General features: G+C 37.5%; 1 protein-coding gene across 6 annotated transcripts; it reads left to right on the forward strand.

Moving 5' to 3' along the window:
• The first annotated feature begins 2,249 nt into the window (after nt 1-2,249).
• Nucleotides 2,250-15,027, forward strand: Chn (zinc finger transcriptional factor charlatan). 6 transcript variants are annotated; one of them, XM_071716936.1, is made up of 9 exons: nt 2,250-2,588; nt 6,456-6,647; nt 7,202-7,387; nt 8,448-8,555; nt 8,634-8,782; nt 9,572-10,161; nt 10,418-10,714; nt 11,876-11,980; nt 12,968-15,027. In XM_071716936.1, exons 2-9 carry the CDS (start codon nt 6,560-6,562, stop codon nt 13,512-13,514), a joined length of 2,070 nt encoding a protein of 689 aa, XP_071573037.1. In that variant the 5' UTR covers nt 2,250-2,588; nt 6,456-6,559; the 3' UTR covers nt 13,515-15,027. The 6 variants fall into 6 exon arrangements, with proteins under 6 accessions (XP_071573037.1, XP_071573038.1, XP_071573033.1 ...); XM_071716937.1 differs by having other exon boundaries at nt 8,475-8,555; XM_071716932.1 differs by having other exon boundaries at nt 8,448-8,782.
• Nucleotides 15,028-15,418: the final 391 nt, after the last annotated feature.

The following is a 15,418-nucleotide window of genomic DNA, read 5'->3' on the forward strand; positions in this document are numbered from 1 at the left end:
GAATGACCCGCCGATCATAGAAGCGTCGTTACGACTATGGCTCGCCACGACGAGCAATCGACGATATGATCATGACGACGGAAATCCGTGTACATGTAATTTGAGAGGAGAATAGAGAATAGAGCGCAAGAGAGATAAAGCGGGAGCACACGGGCAGACTAATCGGAAATGTTAAAACGATATGTTGGAATGATCTCTTAATGATAATACCAATAGTTATGACAGAATCATCAATACGTAATGGACAAATTAGATAAATTAATTGCCGTGCTTTACGCATTTCAAGCAGAGTAGTAAATAAGTAGTAACGTTAAGAGATAAAAACAAATTTGATTCTAAAAACGTTAAGAGAAATTATGTATAGGAATTACATATAAATGTATAAAGCCATTCGACAAATATATTGCCGTAAGTCTGAAAGAACAGTTGAATATTTCGGTGAAAATGAAATAGTAAATAGCTTGAGAGTATATTCTAATTTATATTAATAATTATAAATAAAACTATCATTTCTTGGTAAGTTAAAACTATCGTTCTCTCGATGAACTTTTAATCTTATATAAAGCGCAGTTAATAATAGATAAATAAACAGCTAATAATAAAAGTGATATAAGAGAACTAGAAGAAAGCGAAAGCAAAACGCATTTGTGGCAACGTGATGCCAGGATATTTTTGCAAAATATTGGATATAAGGCTCTTTTATAATTATAAATATCATCGCATTCTGAAAGGAGGCGCTTGTACGCAAAAATAAATAGACACGAGCTTCATCGTGGTCGTCGCAAACCTATGGTTAGATTTTTATGGAAATCTCCCGTCGTGTATTTTAGGGATATTACGTTTTCGTGGCAAATCTCATTTTCTTCCACCCTTCCCTAACCGATGACGCCGTCCTTGGCACATCGTCGTTTTAGCAGCTTTTAAGTTAAGTAGTTCCGCGTTTGTGGTGCGAGAGCGGAAATTTCTCTCGCGCTAAAGTACCATCTCCTCCTTCCGTTCGCGGCGCGGCGTCCGATCGATCACGCGACTGCGGCCAATACTAGACATCATCATCCCTCCGTTAGTTTTTTCCGCCTCGCATCTACGTAAGGAAGAGATGGGCGACGCGCGAGCGTAAGGGAATGTCTGAACAGGGGCAGGGATCAATACGCCGACGTCGGCAGCGGCCCGATGCACTCGTCGTTCCTAAAATTACGACTCGGATGCGGATGCAGATGTATCTCCGGCTGCTCCCGTTGAATGATCCGCGCTCGTCCGTGTGCAGGGCGGCCTCCGGCTGCATGATAACGAAGTGACGGGACGCTGGAAGTTAATTTCAGACCCGCGTCACGGAACGTTACACATGGTAACGCCAGGCGGAATATAAATGAAGGTTGCCGGAGCGACGGATGCCGCTGGTACAACAACTCTCGTACTCTCGGTAGGGAACTCACCAAGAATGCCGACCCAGACTGAACCCAAACTGGTTCTGGAAACAGTCGGTTTGGTCGACTGCTTGCTTATCGGCTGAAGCGAGCTTCTGATATCAGTACTCTTGCTTTTGGATATGTTAGCTCTGCGTTTACGTGTACATGCCAGCGGTATCTTCTAAAGATATAAAGCTACTGATAATATTCAAAACTTGATTTTTATACGATACGCTAGTATTATTCGTTTTAGTCTTAAATAGATTGTGATTAGAAATATTACAAAAATTTGGACACAATTTTCACAATAATTTTTATTTGTAGTTTTTATGTGAAGGCGACTTTAACGTAGCCTTCTTTAAAAGCTCCAATAAACAATATTAGCAACATCGTTGGACATTTTTTGGACGATATTGTGGAATTTCAAGAATTTGTATGGAAAATTTTAGAAAAGGCGTGTCTAAACTCCTCTTTCTTTCTTTCTTTCTTTCTTTCCTTTGTCAAGGATTTTTCCCAAAGCTTTTGCGAGTCGCAACTTTCTCTTTCCAGAACAGTTAAAAAAAATTAAGGCAAGAAGGTCTAGCGACATGCTGAGGGGGGGGGGGGGAGAGGGACCTTCAAACATTCCTGAGTTTTAGACCTTTTTAGAGGTTCTCCGAAAAAGGATTTCAAAGGTCTTCCTAGACCTCCCTCCTTCTCTCCTTCTTTCTCACTACCTAATTCGCCCCTGGAGTGCTTGGCTGCGTCCTGAACACGTGTAGAGAGACAGACGTGCAGGGAAGTTCGAGGGCGGGTATGCTTCTTGTGTAGGTATATGCGTACAAGACAGAGTCTACACATACACGCGCAAACGGGTCTATCGTCGCCAGCTGTTGGTGTGTAGTGGGCTGTTGGGTGTATGGTGGGAGGAGGGGAAACAGGCTCGACTGCTCCCCCTAATACTGGAGGATTGAATGGGCGAGGAGGGTGGTATTGGGTTCCCTCACGCCACCACCCACACACCACTGCTCCCAACCCGCCTGAGCCACCCACTTCTGTCCGCCTGCCACCCCGCCTACCCACCCACTCGCCACCCGACTGCCGTCGAGGAAACAACCTGCAACCGAACCAGCATAACGTTTCCTCGAACAACGATTTTCGTCAGCGTCGTGCACTTGGTCTTCCGTTAGCGGGCACAAGAAGGTGAGCATTTTGTAAGACTCAACGTTTTCCTACGAGTCCGAGTTCCGGTGCTCATCCGTATATCTTCACCGCGTTTGTGTGCCGTGAGCCGCCGTCGCGTTCGGCGTCGTCATCGTCCAGCGTCAGTAGGATACCAGATCTCGATCGGTGTCTTCGCCGAGAACGTACGTCCCTCTCGAGACGTACGTTGCTTCACTTCCTTCCAGCCGGGAGTAGCGGGTTGCGCGCCGAAAACGAACGATCGGGAGAAAGTGCAAAGTAGGACGATGAGAAAAGAGATGTGAGAAGTAACAACAAGTAGAGAGTGAGAACCGAATGTGAGTGCGAGACTACGAATGATGACGAGTCGCGGCGCGAACGAGAGCGAGAGGAGAGGCCGCTGCCGCGGCCGACGTATTGTGTATCGCGAATAGGCCGCACGCGAATACCCATCGAGACGCGCGGAGCGCGCGGCTATATGTGCGACGTCTCGACGTCTATGTGTTCGTCGGTGTTTCGACGGGCAGCGCGCGGTGAGACAGACGGAGAGAGGTGCCGGGTGTCCATGTGTGTTCCGGGAGCGCGCGTGTGCGCGCGGGGGCGGCCATTCGCGGGTGCTCCGCGATATCGTACGCGATGCCGAGCGCGAACGACGACAGGCCGGCGGCATTCGCCGCAGCCCTTTCCGCGACGTGGGCACGCGTTCACGGCAACGGGACGAGAACGGTCGCTGATAGCGACGGCGATTTTGCGCGCTCCGCCGCGTGTGGAAGCGGCGGAAGGCGGAAAGCAGAGGCGAAAGAGCGAAAGCGAAAAGAAGGGATCTTTCGGCTGTACGCGGGCGATCGTGCATGCGTGTGTGCAATCGCGTTAAATATGTGTGCACGATCGTACATGTGCATGCGCGGGCGCGGAGGAGACCTGCCTGACGTCCTTGGTTAGCCGGCAATAATTTCCGCATGGATTTGAATGGAGCATTGCGCGTGTCTTCTTTCTTTCTCTTTCTCCCTCTCCCACTACATTTTCTGGACTATTCTCACTCTCTCGCTCTCTCATTCTCTCTTTCTTCATCTATCTATCTGACTCTTTCTCTCTTTCTCGAAGACTTTGCCTTGTGTGTCTTTGCCTTTATCCCAACCGACCGTGTTCCCGCCGCGCCGCTGTGTCATCTCTCCTTCTTCCCCCTTCGAGCTTCTCTCTGCGCCATAAAGTAGAGGTTCTCAACCAGAGCGGAGAAATGTGAAGGCTCCACTCTAGAATACCCTCTACGTTCCACCATCTGTCGTTTCGTTTCTAGGGAACGTGCCCCCGATCGGTGGCGAAGGGGCATATTGATTTATTCTTCACCGTAACCCCTTCCACGCACAGAAATGTGCTTGCTTCCCCCTCCGTGTACATGTACACGGCTGATCATGGTATATGCGCACGCACACACAATACGAGGTTACCAGCGGGGTTGCTCGTTTCCCCCTCTCAGTTACTCGAGCAGCAATCGTGACGATCAATACACTCTCGCTCCTTCCTCTTTCCGGATGCTGTCGCCACCCCTGCAGAACATTGTGCTAAATCTTTGTGCATGCATCATTCGATCGAAATCAATTAAAACACGGTATTCATAAAAGCAAAAGAAATAATATCAGGTAAAATAAATCAATGGATACATATTTATATTAAATTCGAAAATGCATAAAAATTAAAATTCCATCTGCGAGGAAAATAGAAAAGACAAAGATCGAAATATAATACAAAAAATGTATAACATTATTCTTAAACAATTCTTATTAGATCTTAACATAATAGTGATAATAACTACCTTGTTAAAAATAAAGACACAGTTCAAGAGATAATTTTATACTACTTCAATTTTCTTTTCTGATCGATAAGCATCTTGCAAAATTTAGAAAATCTAATAATTACTCGAGAGAGGCATGCATTATTCTTTAAAGAGAAATTACAAATTGTTTTTATTTATTTAAGTATCGATTATAATGCATAATAATTTTAGGCGGGAAATTTTTTTTTATATATGATATGAGATCACTCAGAATTTAAAAGAAAATCCTGCAGATATTATAATAGGATAAATTGATTTATTTAGAGAAAACATCTAATTGTATTTGAAAATGCAGTTATGCATTGCAAGTACATCGTTGTATTTGCGAAAAAAACTAACGTTAATGTTAATAAAAAGTTAGACATCATTATACTTTTATACTTTTTCCCATACCATATTTCTCTATTATCGATCATAAGAGATATAGCCCGTCCGAATCATGTGACTCACTTTTTACATATCGTCCAACTATTCCGAATCTAATCTTGTAGTAACGCCCAGAAGTCATTAAGACATGCGTTATGAAATTTTGCACATTATTCTCCTCATTCTCTCTACATTGCTTCTTTTCGCACTTACGCTTTGTGAAATATACCCGATAATACGAATATAATTATTCTCTATTTATGATATAAATACACGAGAAAAATGTGCTCATGCAAGTACTGCCAGTATAATAAAGCTTTTACGTTATCTTTCTCTCATTACTATGATTTCAATTAGCCATCTGGTGTAGGTTGGCGAATTTAACGCTAATCCGCACGTGATTATATGAAATTAAGAAATATAACTTTAAATCTATAATATAAAAAAAAACATTTTTAATTATATATTAATAACTGTATACTAATATATACACAATTATATAATTATATCTATATATTGGTTATTAAAATTGTTATATTTCAAATTTTTCATAATTTTTGTAATTTTTTTATAATTATCTTAGGCGTATTACAGAAAAGTCGTTGAATAATTTCTTGTATTCAATCTTCTATACTCTCGTTTGAACGCACCAAAACATCGTAAAAGTGGTGGAAATAAAGGAAAATAACGACTGGCCTATGTTTCCAAGGTTATTTACTGAAATCAATAGTAAATATATGAACTTGTTATCAAAACAATCCTTAACTGTGCAGATAATAATAGAATAATCGTGAGGAAATACTCAAAGAACTGCGAATATTTAAAACATACAACTTCGAAAATTAATCTTCCGTGATAACTATTTGTAGTCTCTTCGCGAAAGCTATTTGTAGTTATGTGCAATTTTAAAATTTGTTTGTTTAGTATAGTATCGTGAAAATTAATTTAAATAAGATATAAATCATGGAAATTTACATAGTTTTTATTCACAACTAGTTAGTTCGGAGGATGATGAAGAGCGATCAATATGTTCAAATATTGGAAAAAAACGTGACATCGTACCTACAGAAAATATGGCATTTTTTAACAAAATTTGGCTGTTTGCCATATATCGCGCAAAGAATTTTTTTTTGGTATAATCAAATGATCGCATTATGGCCGGAAATTTTCCAGATTCAGATCCAATAGAATGCTTGTAGGCAATTTGTAAAAGAAGATTGTTATAAATGAATTATTTTATCGTACGATAAAATATTTCCCGATTACATCTAGGATAAAAATATGGCTTCAATGAAGAAAATATTTAAAAAACGTGTCACAAAAACTCATAAAATTGTCTAAATAAATCAAAAAAATGATGAAAAGGATAAAAAAAGACTTATATGTTGCTAAATTATTGTGGCATGCATCTTGCATTTAGTTGTGAATAAAGAATTAAAATCAGCAATCAATGAAAGTTCTATTTACAACTGGCAATCCAGTTTGAAATTATTTTATTTTCATATGCTTTTAGATTTAATTTTATCTCTAAATTTAATTTTCATGGTTTTATTTTGCGGATATGTTGTTTTTGATATTCTCTTAAAATCGTAAAAGATGTAGAAAGTATGCTTCTGGCACCATGAGCTCATAACTATCGTGTGATAAAATAGACTCAGTAAGAAAAGAAAATCTTTTTTCCTGTTCAGGTCTTTGGTGACTCATCGCAGGTAGACAGACTGCCTTTGAGGGACAAAGAGAAAAGATTTATTGTTCTGTAGACAGTGAGTGGCCGTTATAAACGGTTCTTAAAATGGAAGGAAATGGCACCAGGGTGGACTACGAAGATATGTTTAGAGAAATTACAAAGAAACTTTACGGCGAGGATCTTGATCATAAGAGTAGGTTGAGATTTTCTGTAAAATCTTTTAGACTAAATTAAAAATAAGTAGGTATATTGTTCTACTGATTATCTAAATGTTATCAATAAATTATTGATTGTATTTATTGATAAAAAATTGTGTAATATATCGGCGAGTTGTGTAATCTGCAATAGAAATAATTTAAGTATTTATTTATAAATTTGTCGTAAGTTTTTAATAAATATCTTTTTTTACGCAACACGTGTTCATCATAAGAATGCAATCGGAATTGTTTGCATTCCCCTCATGCAATTTATCATTCAAAACTATTCGATGTAAAATTAATTCATTATCAGAATTATTTAATTGTTTAACGTTAACTACGTTTAGTAATCAAGAAAATACCATTTATAACTGACAATCTAGTTAAACGTTCAAAATTGCATTTATTCTGACTAGTTATTCTCACGGTAATCAATTAACGGATTGATACAGTTTAACGAGTGCCTTGTTTCACAAAAGCACGATGAATTTCTTTCGCCATTAACACGAAGAGCTTAATATAATTCATCACAATTTCGTTGATAATTCAGCGTCGAGTGTACAGAACGAGTTTGAAGCATCCGTTTCCTACAAAAACGACGAAGATACTGGAAACGGTACCGACGGTAGCGACGACGGAAACTGGACATACGAAGACGAACCACTTAAAGGAACCGATGGAAGTCGAATCGCGGCTTACCACGCCGGAAAAGCTATGTGGCGATGTGATGAGTGTGGTAAATATATATGATTCTTGTACTGTTAAAAATATTTTTGCAATAATATGCAACGAATGAATTTAAATTCATGGGTCTATGTGATAACGTTGCATAAACCTTTTTGAAAAATTTTTTGCGAGGCTAACTTGTTTACAATCTCACGCTTAAAGGTCTAGATCGATAGAGCACATGATATAGTTGAGTAATTTTCTATCCAATAGTGTAAAAAGTTTAGCTGACGCAAGATAAAAATAAGTTGATTAGCAGGGGTAGATAGCGAGAAAAGTCTCCCTGCTAATTACCGATCGTACCGTTTTGAACGATCATGATACATTGTTTGCCCGCATTTCTCGATTTACACATTGCAAGATAATAAGATCACTAAATTTTCTCGAATACAGTTATAGATTTACTTTTAAAAGAAAAAATATGAATAGTATAAAAAACAAGAACAAGGAATCTGTATTTATACATATCGAATAAATTAACATCAAGTATCGGATTCAGGTATAAGCAAATAGATTGAAGTGATAGGATATCGATAATGATAAACATATGATATTTTAATTAGTACGTCATAGAAAAGCGGATCTATTAAGTATCATAGTTCATAATCTTTTTGAAAATAAATTTAATAAATTAAATAGCATGGGACAAAGGAAATTGTTAAATTAAGAAGAAATAATACTAATACTTCAGTTAAAAACAAAAGAAAGAATTTAACGTAAATTGCAAAAAAATTTAACAAGAGTCGATGCGTAACTTGAAATTTTCTACGTAATTCTAAAAGGTAGAGAAAGAAAAAATCACCACGAAAATGCGTACACTTTTGGTATTTTAAACAGAAAATGCTTATAATCTTTTCTTTTCCTATATCATGTTCTTTCTTCTTCAAATAGATATTACACTGTTTGTGCATTAATTGAGAATTTGTTCACTTCCTTATATTGTTTGTATCCTGATTGTTCGAATGTAAAATTGGTCTATTGTGAGATAACGCTTATACATAGTTCGACAATTATAATACTTAATTTATCATATACTAATGGATTTAATTTATATATCGATGTTTTTGCAGCTAAAGTGATTTTATCCACTTTAACAGGAGACATCATAACGAGTGGTCCGCGGGAAATTGCCGAGCACTTTATGGAATATCATCCATCGAGAATCCTAGCCGATAACAGTAGGAATAGACATCATTCACCACGCAAAGATTATATGCAAACAGATTTAAAAATCGAAGATGTGGTCATGTATCTAGAAAGACTCCGTGAACGCGCCGAACGGGCGGCTCCTCCTTCTCGGAGAACTCAAGAAACACAAACTGTACCTGCGGCTTTACTGCCGGTTACATCGAGCTTCCTCTTGCAAGAACTGCCATCCGCCCCTGCGCCCCAACATTTGCAACAGGTATTGTATAATGTGATATAATCATATATAATATAATCAATTGGAGTCATATTCTAAGATAATATATTATATAATAAATATAACTGATAATACAAAAAAATAATTCTATTCTATTCTTGAAAAATGACACTCCTAAGAAATTAATACAAGGATTTTGTTAATTTTTCTAAACGTTCAAGAACATTAACAGATTGGTGAAAAGACAAGTATGAAAAGAAAATTTCTTTTTACTTGTCACTTTTATACGGATCGCTACAGTTAAAATGTAATCAGTATTTAAAAAAAGAACGGACAGTTATTGATGCCAATAAATACAAATATATAATAATAATTAATCTGATACACTAGTTATTTTAATTAAAATAAATGTTTTGAGTCAAGTTGAACTCTCGTCAGTAAATCCAAAAAACAAAACTTAAAAACGTTATACAAATTGAAAAATTATTTGCAAGAGAATAAGGTCGGGGTTCTATATACAATCAGTCGTATGTCGGAGTCGGATGTCGGAACGCAGCCGATGGTCCAATGAGAGAATTTCTTTCTTAAAAACAAATTTTTCTCATTGGACCATCGGCTACGTTCCGACATCCGACTGATTGTAGAACCGGCCTAATAGTCATACATATTATTTCAAAAAAGTTCAAACACTATATTCAGTGATAAATAAGACGTCTTTACAAATGCATGCTTTCGTTATGTTTTCTTCTTGTTTCTTCAGGCTGCAATGTACTATTTGTACATCATGTAGCCTGATTAAAGCCTCTTTTAAAGCAATGTAAATTATCGCAGAACACCACCACAATGTCTTCTCCTGTTGCGGCATCCACAAGCGGTAAACGTTATACCTGTCCATATTGCCCTTACGGCACGGATAGACGAGATCTTTATACACGACATGAGAACATTCACCGCGAAGACAAACCGTTTCACTGCTACATGTGCTATAAAATGTTTAATCGTGCGGATCACGTGAAGAAACATTTCATGAGGATGCATCGCGATCACGTGTACGATGTATCGAGGATACGAAAACCGGTAGAACCAACCGCTCCTAAGCCGTTGCAACAGGATTCGACGGCACCGCCGGCGACTGTCAACGTGAGCAACCAACAGCAACAGCAACAGCAACAGCAACACATGAGCAATCAGTTCGGTTTCGCTAGCAATAAGGGCTATCAGCTACAGCCGAACGCTGCGACATCGGGCACTAGTACCGGTACTGGCACCACCGGTATTCATCAAGCGATAATCATGCCTTCACCGACGAGTATCGTGCAATCGGACGCGAATAATTGCAATACAGGCAGGCGAGTGCAAAACGGCGGATGTAATAGTAAGAGTCATCTTAAAGGTGGCTCCAAGAGCACACAGGAACGAAGGTATGTTACATATCCAACTCGAGTTACTTTCATTACGTGCTTTTATATTTAATTATTTTCCTATTTTTATTAGTTTATGTAATTTTTTTAAATATATGTTTAAATATATCAAATTTGTACGATTTAAAAATCTTCGTGCTTATACGCGAATAAACGAAACGCAATGTTTGGCATAAAGTCCCTTTTCGCGCATTCATAGCATCGTAAGTTGAATTTAGCGAAATTATATTAACGTATTAAAATTTTTTATATCAAGGTACACCTGCGTGTACTGTTCATGGACCGGAGTTGATAATTGGTGTCTAAAGCGTCATTTAAATACTCACACGAAGCCGTTTGCGTGCTCTTTGTGCGAGTACAAAGCAGCACGCGCTGAGCGGCTTGCAACACATGTTCTGAAGGTGCACAATAGAAGGCAATGTTCGAGATGTTCGTTTCTCGGCGATGATGCGAATCAATTGCAATTACATCAAATACATGTTCATCGTGTGCCGTCGACATCAACAACTCAGGACGCACCACCACCGAGCAATCGTCATCAGCAACCTTTGCAGTAAGATTCTTAACTGTGTGCAGTCATACCTCGATTAACGTTAGATACGCGTTCCGCGAAGTCATTACTTTAAGTGAATTAAACGGAGTACATTTTAAGGTGGAAAGAGTAGGATGTACATATTACTCAAGACAAAATCAAAAACGTTTTAAGGGATAACGTGAAGCGGGGTATGACTGTATTTGATATAGTAAAATTTGATGGAATTATTTATGCATTTAGTTGGATTTGATGAAATATGCAAGACAATTTTTTATGCAAAAGTAATGTTGATGCTTAATTTCCATATAGATTTGCTGTACATTTTGCGAGAAATTAAAATACATAAAAGCCTTGAAATAGTTTCTAAACAGTTAAGTACATATTGCGAATAAAGTTTCACAGGTTCCATAAGATTGAATGCAGGCTTGATATCGATAAAAGCATACGAGTTTAAAGTTAGAACATGACGATAGTAGTAGTATTAGTAAAATTCAAAATAACAAGCTCGTGTGTATATAAAAGTATTAGTAATATTCGGTGGTGTGTGTGTGGTGGTGTGTTTCTACTATTATAATAAAAATAATATTACGAGTAACATTGATAATATTACGAGTGAAATGTTTAATTACTGTCAACTAATTTAACAACATGTAATTATACATTGCAAATAGCATTGTATAATGAGCAATGTCTTGGAAACTTCATTAACAAACTTAATCAGCACTAGGTAACGGTGCATAACTATTTCGATTCATTCTCTGTGCATTAAAAAATCGGGATGTTAGAATATCAATTTGGATCGCGGTTAATTATTTTTATACAAAAATTAAATTAAACATCATAACATAAAACTGTTGACAAGAATAATTCCAAGTGATTTGAAAATTACATATAAATATAATTATTTATACAAAGGCGAAAAAAATATCTGCTTTAGAATATATCATTTCACAAATATAAAAGGTTGCAGGCTTAAAAAATGTAATAGATTTTTTTTTATTACTTTGCTTAGGGCTTAGGGATTTTAAATATCTCGATGAATGAATTCTTTATATAATTTCGCACGACGAGAATATTTGCAAATTTCCAAGTTCAATCTTTTCTCAGAAGTTTGAAGCATCAACATTCTGACGTGAATAATTTACGCGATTATTTATTGCTCATTATTGGATTATTTAGTTCCGTGGGAGGACGACCGCCACCTGGGCCACCAGTTTTTCCAGCACCGGCAGCTCCAACAATTGCACCTGCTACCACTGTGATACCACCGAGCACCATACTCGGGTAAGTCTCATGGCGTTTATCATCGCTGCACGTGACACTCGGCTTCCGTTTGTTTATTCAATTAATTGCATTTTGTTGCGTTTTCCCCCTTTTTTGGTTACCATTAATTGCGCGATGAATGCCGTACCGGCATTAAACGACGAGCTCTTCTGAATTTTACGTTCGCTCATCTGGCTAATGTTGGCGCACTCGACGACGGGTCACGATTCGTATGCATTAACTTTTTGTCATTGGTCCTGATCGTTAGTCTGCTATTGTGCGGACGATTTATGAAGCGTCCAATGATATCACATTTTCTGTGACAATTGCATCTAATGCGAAATCTCACATACATCAATCGTAACCCGTTCGTGAAGCGGTCCCCGACGATTCGTCATCTCGCGCGTCATTATCCACTCCTCCTCCTATATTTTATGTTACGTTCTGGCGTCATTTTTTGATATATATTATTTTTAGTTTAAAAAACATACAGAGATCTTTTGATTTCGTATGTCATCACGTGCACGCTTCGTTTGCTTTCGATGTCGTAAGCCGCGCGATTCTGATACGCGCTATTATTGCTGGATGTGTACCCTTGTTTAGTTACACAGTTTTTATTTCTCTCACGTCGTGTTACGACGAACACTCGTACGTTGGTAGAAAAATGACGCGAACGTAACTTATGGAACAGTGCCGCGGTGGTTGCAGCCACGAGATGGTAAAGTCCCCTGCAACTGCAGCGACTATGGCATACCCCACGGAGGAGGAGAAGCGGTCGCACCGTCGCATAGGCGGCACCAACGGTGACGACGACGACGACGACGACGACGATGACGATGTCGTCCGAAGCAACGGTAACCGCGAGGCACGCAGTCGTGACCTCGTCATGTGTCGCGTCTGCGATTTCAAGAGCGATAGGAATGACGATCTTGAGTCGTATTTGAACGATCACAATAACGGGGGTAGAATCGGCGCTACCGATACGTCTAATTGTGATTTTACATGCAGTGACCCGCTACCATCGACCAGCTACGGCAGCTACGGCAGCTACGACAGCTACGGCAGCTACCATCCTGACGAAGTCGCTGATCGACTTTCGGAATCACCATCGTCACAGGAATCCGAGAGTAGGCCGGACGAGAAGGAAAATCATCGAATCAGACGATCCCGGAAACAAAGCCAGCCGAGAAAAGTCACATCAGTATGGCATCATCGTGAAAATCGGAAGCGTTATTTGATACCTGCTCTAGGTTTCCAAAATGTAAGAAAACAAAAATTCAAAATTAATAGTAAAAGTATTCAGTCACAGCAGAGATCGGCATCGCAGAGAGTGTTTAAGTGTCACTTGTGCCCGAAATATGCGCCCGCACGAGGGAAGACTCATCGGCCATATCACAGCAGAGCTTCGTTGACACTTCACATGTTGTGGCGACATAAACGAGGATCTTGGGCGGCCAAGAATCAAGCGATAAGAGACAATTTGGCATCGACCGTCTCCTCGGTTACGCTTAAAGCAACGTTTTTCACTAACCCGAATTATAGATATAATAGATAACAGCAAAAGAGGCTGGAAATGGCCAAGAGTGTATAAATTGTAATTTTTAACTAATTGTAAGTCTTCAAGTTAAATTCGATTCAAATCATAAATAAATTTAAATCACAATTTTTCATAGAAAACCTGACGAACTTTACGTTGACGTACTTACTTGGCGCACAGAATTTGAATTTTGATATATTTTTAGTAATTTTTTCTGACTAATGTAAAGAATAATCCTTCTTACTGGAGGAGATTGACGTGAGAATATGTGATTCATATTTTTTCGCAAGATAGAAATATTTTAATTTATTGCAAAGGTGAATTTCGTGCTCGCACAACGTATCTAGAAAAAAAAGAATATTCTTGATTTGAAAATATCTTTAGTTTCAATGTGGAAATCTTGAAATAAAATTATATTGCGTTAAACAAAGAAAATTTGCTTGATTGAAGTCATTACATAGTTCAACCAAGAAAAACATGTCGAAATAAAAAGTTGAAATTTTCTTCGTTTAACGCAATATAATCTCATTTCAAGATTTCCACATTAAAACTAAAGATATTTTCAAATAAAGAATATTCTTTTTTTCTGTGTACATCTGTGACATAATAAGTTCAGTTCTCCGAATGGGAAAATTGCAGAATAAGTTCTGTATTCTCAAGGCAAAATAACCTCTTAAAGGCGAAATAGCGAAAGAGTGGCAGCAAAAGATGCACGAAGTCTGTCTCATTTTTAGAACTTTACAAAGAATGATGAAATTACTGTGAACGCTAGGTGCGTTCCTAAGGGCCGGTTTCACCATCTCCGATTAACTGTAACCTTCGATTAAACTCACTCTTCGTCTCTTTCTAAAGGGGCAGTTAGAAAGAGATGAAGAGTGAGTTTAATCGAAGGTTACAGTTAATCGACGTTGGTGAAACTGGCCCTAAGAAACATATTCTGATGATTATATTTCTTTTATTATATATAAATTCAATAATAATTTTTAAAATGAAATTGTTACTTCTAAGAGACAGATATCGTACGTGTGATATGAGTCTGAATTGAAAGTATTTTAACGTAACGTACATAAGAATGTAAATATGTTTTTTCCACAATAGTTTTAACTGCTTCAATATTAGATAAGATATTCAAATTGATTATAAATGTTATGTAAATAATTTTTTCGAAGCATTGGCGAAAGTATGCGAGTGTACTTTCTATATAAAATTAAAGGAGTAATACGAAAGATCGCTTTTGATAATTGATGTCATAATCAGTCTTATGAACTCCTCAGTCATGGATTTGTTTTCACCTATTTATATTTAGCATCGATCTTTTTTCAAAAATTAATGAGCAATCTAAAATTCTGGGAATTTAATTCCAACACTTGAATGAAATAAGATTTCCGACATTGTCTATGATGAGTAAGTCACAATTTTTATAAAACTACGGTATAATGTAAGGCATTTGTACAGAAACATTATCTTGTTTACGTTATTACGTGAAATATGTCTATTGTGCATGAATAAAAAAGATGACTCGAAGATGAAATTCCTCACATTTTTCTCTAAATATTTGTGTTTTTATAAAAAAAATCCTTTTTTTCACTTTTCTCTTGCTAAAATCAATTTTTAATAGTACAATATTTCTCAAAATTTAGTTTGTAAAGTATAATAAAAACAATTCCTATTTTTAGTCAATGCAATATAGATGCGGTAAAAAGATGATTAAAATTATTTATTAAAATATAACAATGTGGGATATAATTTATATCTAATAATTTCATTTTTATAATTTATAAATAAAAATTATTAGTAGCGGGTATTGTAGCGAAAGAAATCGTATATCGAATCATATATCGTACGTCGGTATATAGTACATGAATACGGGCGGGAAGCTTTGTATAAGAATCAAAAGTTGTCGCCACGGTTTCTATATTCCT

The sequence above is a fragment of the Temnothorax nylanderi genome, unplaced genomic scaffold (genome assembly GCF_030848795.1).
Source record: "Temnothorax nylanderi isolate EJ_2023f unplaced genomic scaffold, tnyl_v1.0 TNYL_tig0198_pilon, whole genome shotgun sequence".
In the NCBI taxonomy this organism is placed as follows: Eukaryota; Metazoa; Arthropoda; class Insecta; order Hymenoptera; family Formicidae; genus Temnothorax; species Temnothorax nylanderi.

Coding starts and splice junctions, on each gene's coding strand:
- Chn (XM_071716932.1), top strand. CDS start 6,560: ATGGAAGGAAATGGCACCAGGGTGGACTACGAAGATATGTTTAGAGAA. Junction 8,783..9,571: donor CGCCCCAACATTTGCAACAG/GTATTGTATAAT, acceptor AAATTATCGCAG/AACACCACCACAATGTCTTC. Junction 10,715..11,875: donor CGTCATCAGCAACCTTTGCA/GTAAGATTCTTA, acceptor TGGATTATTTAG/TTCCGTGGGAGGACGACCGC.